General features: G+C 34.6%; 1 protein-coding gene across 1 annotated transcript; it reads left to right on the top strand.

Annotated features, from left to right (window-relative positions):
• The first annotated feature begins 3,352 nt into the window (after window positions 1-3,352).
• Window positions 3,353-5,216, top strand: LOC108374606 (vitellogenin-1-like). The gene is made up of 4 exons (XM_017630586.1): window positions 3,353-3,596; window positions 3,697-3,949; window positions 4,016-4,284; window positions 4,350-5,216. Exons 2-4 carry the CDS (start codon window positions 3,700-3,702, stop codon window positions 5,034-5,036), a joined length of 1,206 nt encoding a protein of 401 aa, XP_017486075.1. The 5' UTR covers window positions 3,353-3,596; window positions 3,697-3,699; the 3' UTR covers window positions 5,037-5,216.
• The last annotated feature ends 535 nt before the right edge of the window (window positions 5,217-5,751 follow it).

Here is a 5,751-nt window from a genome sequence, read left to right as displayed (position 1 = left end):
TGATGTAGACTTATGGGATCTCAGTAGAAAGGTATTTGCACTCTGTTTTTATTTCTGGCCAAAAAAACGAAATTCGTGTCCCATCTTGTTTTTTCGAATACCAACACAACTTAATTCAACTTTGAAAGAAGTTCGTTCATCCTACCTTTCTCTTCCATCCTTTGAATGAGTTTATTAGCAAAGAAATAAAAGGGAAAATACCTTTCCATTGACACCTCTTAAGTCTAAATCGGAAGAGTTTAGGTTCAGTTATTCAAGTTTTTCCTATACCAATCTTTGAAAAAAGTTAAAAAAAACAGCATCAAAAATCTCATCATTACGATTCCGTCCAAAAATTGTTTTCTTTTTTTTTTTAAATATTCTTATGCAAATATTTAAACTTAAACCGTTTCGTCATTTGAGGGGATTTTTTAATAAAAATCTTTAAGAAACTATTGTATTCATAAAAAACTCCATTTTTGGAGGTATTTTCAAATCGGTCCAGCTCACTTAAATCTTAATATTTTTCCGAAATATTTTGGTGGCCGTCTTAAAATATAATTGATTTTATAATTCCAATGGAAAAATAGTACCAATTTTTTTTTGTATGGGGAGTGATGCAGTCTAATGTATATATATCAGTCATTCTTAGTTTAAAAATTCATCTCTTACATAGATGAACAAAAAATTTTAGATCAAATTAAGCATATACAAGTTTTTCATGCCAAGTATGAATAAACTCTAAAAAAGGCTAAAAAAAGGGCTAGGGGCAATTTTAAATTTATGTGGCCAAAAAAAGTATGTGGTAGCTAAATCTAGCCACCAAAGGGCTAAAACGGCAACACTGGTTAGAACTATGGCAAGCTTAAATTGGAGTAAATGATATGAAAAATCGTTGCAGAAAATAAAGTTCCGTAGTAGATTTTTTAAAGGTCGTTCGTTTACTGGAGAACGTCATACACCAAAGAGAAATTTTTTTTTAGTTAAGTATGCAAAATGGCTGCAGATTCTTATTTTATGTTTGCCGAAAAATTCGTTACGCTATCCTCCATTGTGTCCCTGGAACTTTACCCTATTAGCCTTAGACTCTACAATCGGTCTTTAGCCAAAGTAAGGAACCAAATGGATTTATGATGACATAGTTATCATCTACTATTTCAAGCAAGTGTTGCATATTTTAGCGAAAGAGTGGAAAAAAGTATCTTTAAAATGACGTTTCAACTATTATTATCGTGGAAAAATCACGAAAGTTATGCCATTTCCCAGAAAGAATAGTAAATTTTAAATTTTCTGAAAACCGTAGTAAATCTTCTGCAACAACAAAATACACAGAAATTGTTTTTTATTTTTCTCTAATAAGCACAGCTACCTGTTTGATATGCCTTGAAGGAGAGCGTGTTTACATACGCTTTTTTGTATAAAGGATTTTATTACCTCAGAGGTGGTTCCATACTAATTTGGTTGAGATACGATCATTGGCTCATGAAGAAATTAACGGTACTCCTAAATTTTTATATGAGAATTGAAGTCGGTTATGTATTTTGCTTAAAAATTACTTGTTTTACATTTTGGACTCTGCTAATTAGTGTAGTTAAGTATGTTTTTGATTGACCGGATTAAGTGATTGAATTTTGTTTAAAAATAAGTACTTAACGATTTTGACACACAAAAAAAAATTTGAAAGGTATTTTTTTGCAGATGACGAGAGTTTTTATGGTTTCCAAAATGGCTGGTTGTTTGATTTTTTTTTATTTTTTTTTTGCTTTAAAGACGTAGACGAACGCGAATATGAAGACAAATACGAAAACGAAAGGAAGCCCAATAACAATCGAACGAGAATACAGGGACGATTCGAAGACAATTACGGAGGCGGAAACGAATACGAGGACGATGACGAACACTAGAACGAGGACGATTACGAGTGGAATACGAATATGAAGACGAATACGACGACAAAGTCATAAACGAACACACACGAAAACCAAGATGAACACGTAACCGAATGTGAAGACGAATACGAGGACGAATACGAAGATCAAAACGAACTAGAAATGAATCGAAGAAAGGGTAAATTTAGTGTTTTTTTAGGAATATTTATGTTTCAAATTTTGTTTTTCTTCGTGCTTTTCTTGTTTCTGCATCTTCCAGCACAGCTTTAGTGAGTTGATAGTTATTTTGAAAATGCTTCAGAAAATTGTCAGTCATTGCCAAACTTTAGTGCAAAAAATATGTTTAATAAACAATAGAAATCCAGTCGAATTTCTACAGTAAATGGCACTCCTAGTTTGTTTAATTATCCGAAGAGATGAATTGACCGCGGCTCCTCTAATTCAGCCCTTTTTACAGAGTTTTTAGTAAGCTTAGAAATTACTTTAAATACCTCGCAAATAAACGAAAAAAGCAACAAAATGATANATGAAGAAATTAACGGTACTCCTAAATTTTTATATGAGAATTGAAGTCGGTTATGTATTTTGCTTAAAAATTACTTGTTTTACATTTTGGACTCTGCTAATTAGTGTAGTTAAGTATGTTTTTGATTGACCGGATTAAGTGATTGAATTTTGTTTAAAAATAAGTACTTATATTATCCGTGTTGGTNCACAGCTTTAGTGAGTTGATAGTTATTTTGAAAATGCTTCAGAAAATTGTCAGTCATTGCCAAACTTTAGTGCAAAAAATATGTTTAATAAACAATAGAAATCCAGTCGAATTTCTACAGTAAATGGCACTCCGAATTATCCGAATTATATTAATTATCCGAAGAGATGAATTGACCGCGGCTCCTCTAATTCCGCCCTTTTTACAGAGTTTTTAGTAAGCTTAGAAATTACTTTAAATACCTCGCAAATAAACGAAAAAAGCAACAAAATGATGTAAGGACATATTTATGTTTGTATCAGAAAAAAACATGTTTAGTACTTGTCCTTGAACGTTAAAGTTTTTAATATGTTTAAAGAGCAGTGCGCTCGAATACAGGGAAATTAATGCAAATTATTTCCAATTATATTTTACGAGTAAAAACAAATTTTTCAAGTCAACTAGATACTTTTTTAATTGCTTTCTATGAAATGCCTAATTGCAAATAAGATTTTTCTTATCACACAGACATTTTTTTCTTAGCTAATTTCCCAATGCTTGGTGCTAGTATACAGCTGTATAATTGTGCCTACAACTGATTACATACGCAGGCATTGCTTTAAAAACACGCGACATATCGTCGGTGATACTGCAAAACGGTCTATGTCTATTAATACCCTTGACTCTTAGTTGGTCTCTTACTTGCACCGGAATGCATCTGCAAATCGTTATACCCTAGCAAACGAATGACAAAAACTGTCTACCTTTGGCAGATGAACGATTGCTAGAATCGATCAGATAGAGATAACAGATCAATTAAGCACCCGAGGTAATAACTGACATAGAACGTTTTGCAGTATCACCGACGATATGTACATAGATAAGAAAGCACGTTGCACTTCTTTTGTTTTGCTCCATTTTTATTACACCAAATACGTACTTAGTTTCTGTATTTAATGGGTTCCTTTGACATCCCGGCTTACGTTGGAATTAGCAACAATAAAGGCGAAATTTATGCAAGTTAGCTTGTGAATAATGTAAGCATTTCAGTATATAAATGGATGGTCATTGCGAAAGCCGCACGTATAACATTTTTGCGCTTATGAACTTCACTTACAACTTCTAAAATAATTCCAGACAATGAGAGTCTGCCCACTGCTGGTGAGTATCACTGCAATAAGTGCCTGCTTTGCAGCAGAAATACCGCTAGATGGCGCTCATGCAATAGACGTATCCTTGCCCGATCTGCTTCAATCGGCTGGCGACATCGCGACTGGGTTGGTGGATGCATTTGGAAATCAATTGACACCTAGTTATTTCTTCAATTTTGTTGGCAACCTTGTGCTTGGATTTCCAATTCAATTCGCCTCATTAATAACAAGTACCATATGTAAGTAAAGAGGTTTCGTGTATTTTTGAGAGACACTATTTAAATACTTTTACTATTTCATTTCAGGTGCTGCCGTTTTAACTGAAGATGGCATTAATCCGGATCCAGCTGACGTTCCCAGCACGGACGATATCTCTATTCAATTGCGCACAGCTTGTGATATAAAGACATACCGACTGAAAGATTTGGCAACCATAGTGGATGACCCTGACTTTGATGCTAGCAAGCGAGTTGTTATAGCTGCCTCCGGCTGGCTAACAAATGCCAACAAGTCTGATGATGTGCTTGAAGGTCTGGGGAAAGCTTACCGCTGTCGTGGTGATACAAATTTCTTGGTAATCCGAAAAGTTTATAAGAAAATTTCGTTCTCTGACTTCCTTTTATACGCTTGCGTTGACAGGGCATTGATGTTGGTCGTTACATTGAAACACTTTACACTTGGTCATCTTTAAACACAAAAAACATAGGCGAACAAGTTGCAAATGCTTTGGTTGATTTAACCAAAGTTGTGCCACTCGAAAACTTCCACCTGATGGGTCACAGCTTGGGCGCACAAATTGTTGGTGAAACAGCTAGAAAATTTAAACGCTTAACCGGCAAACAAATACCACGTGTCACTGGTTTCGATCCTGCCGGGCCATGCTTCAATTATGGTCAAAAGCTAATTACACTTTCGACAGGCGATGCCGATTATGTCGACATTATTCACACCGATCCTGGTATAGCCGCCCAGCCTCGGGCTACGGGTGATTCGGATTTCTTTGTAGGAGGTCGTTTTCCCATACAAAATGGCTGCTTGGAGCCAGTTTGTTCCCATCAACGTTCTTGGCAGTACTATGTGGAGTCTGTGTATCCGGGTAATGAGTACAATTTTCCTTCTAAGCGTTGTGATTCGCTGCTGCATTTAGAGCAAGGGCGTTGTGTTGGTAAAGACTATCCTATGGGTTATGCTGTGCCGAAAAACTTGAAGGGTTTATTTGTCTTGAAGGTTAATCCTTCAGAACCATATGGAACGAATTCTTCATCCAGTTACACAAGTCCAAGTTCGGAGTGCGGCAGTTGTGAGTCTATTGGTTTTTCCAACTAGTTGGAATTAAATCAAGATTCCTCATATTATATGCATATGTACGATTAGTCTATCTAAAAAGCTTTTATTTTTTATTCATTCTGGAAATGTTTCAAATATGTACTTTTAAATTTGAGCAAATTGTTAAAATGTTTAGGTTGCAAATGAATTTTTAAGAAAACTTGAATTCAAATAACACCGCACAACCGCATTTTCTGATAATAAAATAGGTTATGTTATCTACATGATACTAGCTTAATTAATGGTATAAAGTTTTTGAAAATCAATATTTTTCGGTCGAAAAGCTGTGGTTCTATTCAGGAAACTTCCAACATTAATATCCAATCGTTTATTTAACAATCTTTTAATATTAAAGATTTTTCATTGGTCCCCCATTGCATTTTCTGGGGGTTTTGGAGGACCTATAAAATATAGTTTCGATGAAAAAGTGGTTAAAGAAACAATTGGGTATTATTACTGGAAATCTCCTGAAGATAAGAAAGGTTTTCCCATCGAAAAATATTGATTTTCAAAAATTCTACACCATTTCTACGAAAAGTAGTTTTTCACCACATAAAAGACATGGGAAACTTTGAGCACTTTGAGCAGTCCCTAAATTTTTTATATTTCAAATTAAAAAGTAGGGGTATATTTTTTCGGTATATAAGAATCCTAGGGGGTGGCGGCATTAAAAATCCGACCTTACTTTTGCACATACATTTTTGGACCAGTTTAA

Source organism: Rhagoletis zephyria, unplaced genomic scaffold (genome assembly GCF_001687245.7).
Source record: "Rhagoletis zephyria isolate East Lansing unplaced genomic scaffold, Rhagoletis_zephyria_1.1 Rzeph_scaffold_07894, whole genome shotgun sequence".
NCBI classification, from domain to species: domain Eukaryota; kingdom Metazoa; phylum Arthropoda; class Insecta; order Diptera; family Tephritidae; genus Rhagoletis; species Rhagoletis zephyria.
Note: the sequence above shows the minus strand (reverse complement) of the source record. Positions and strands in the feature narration are given on the sequence as shown.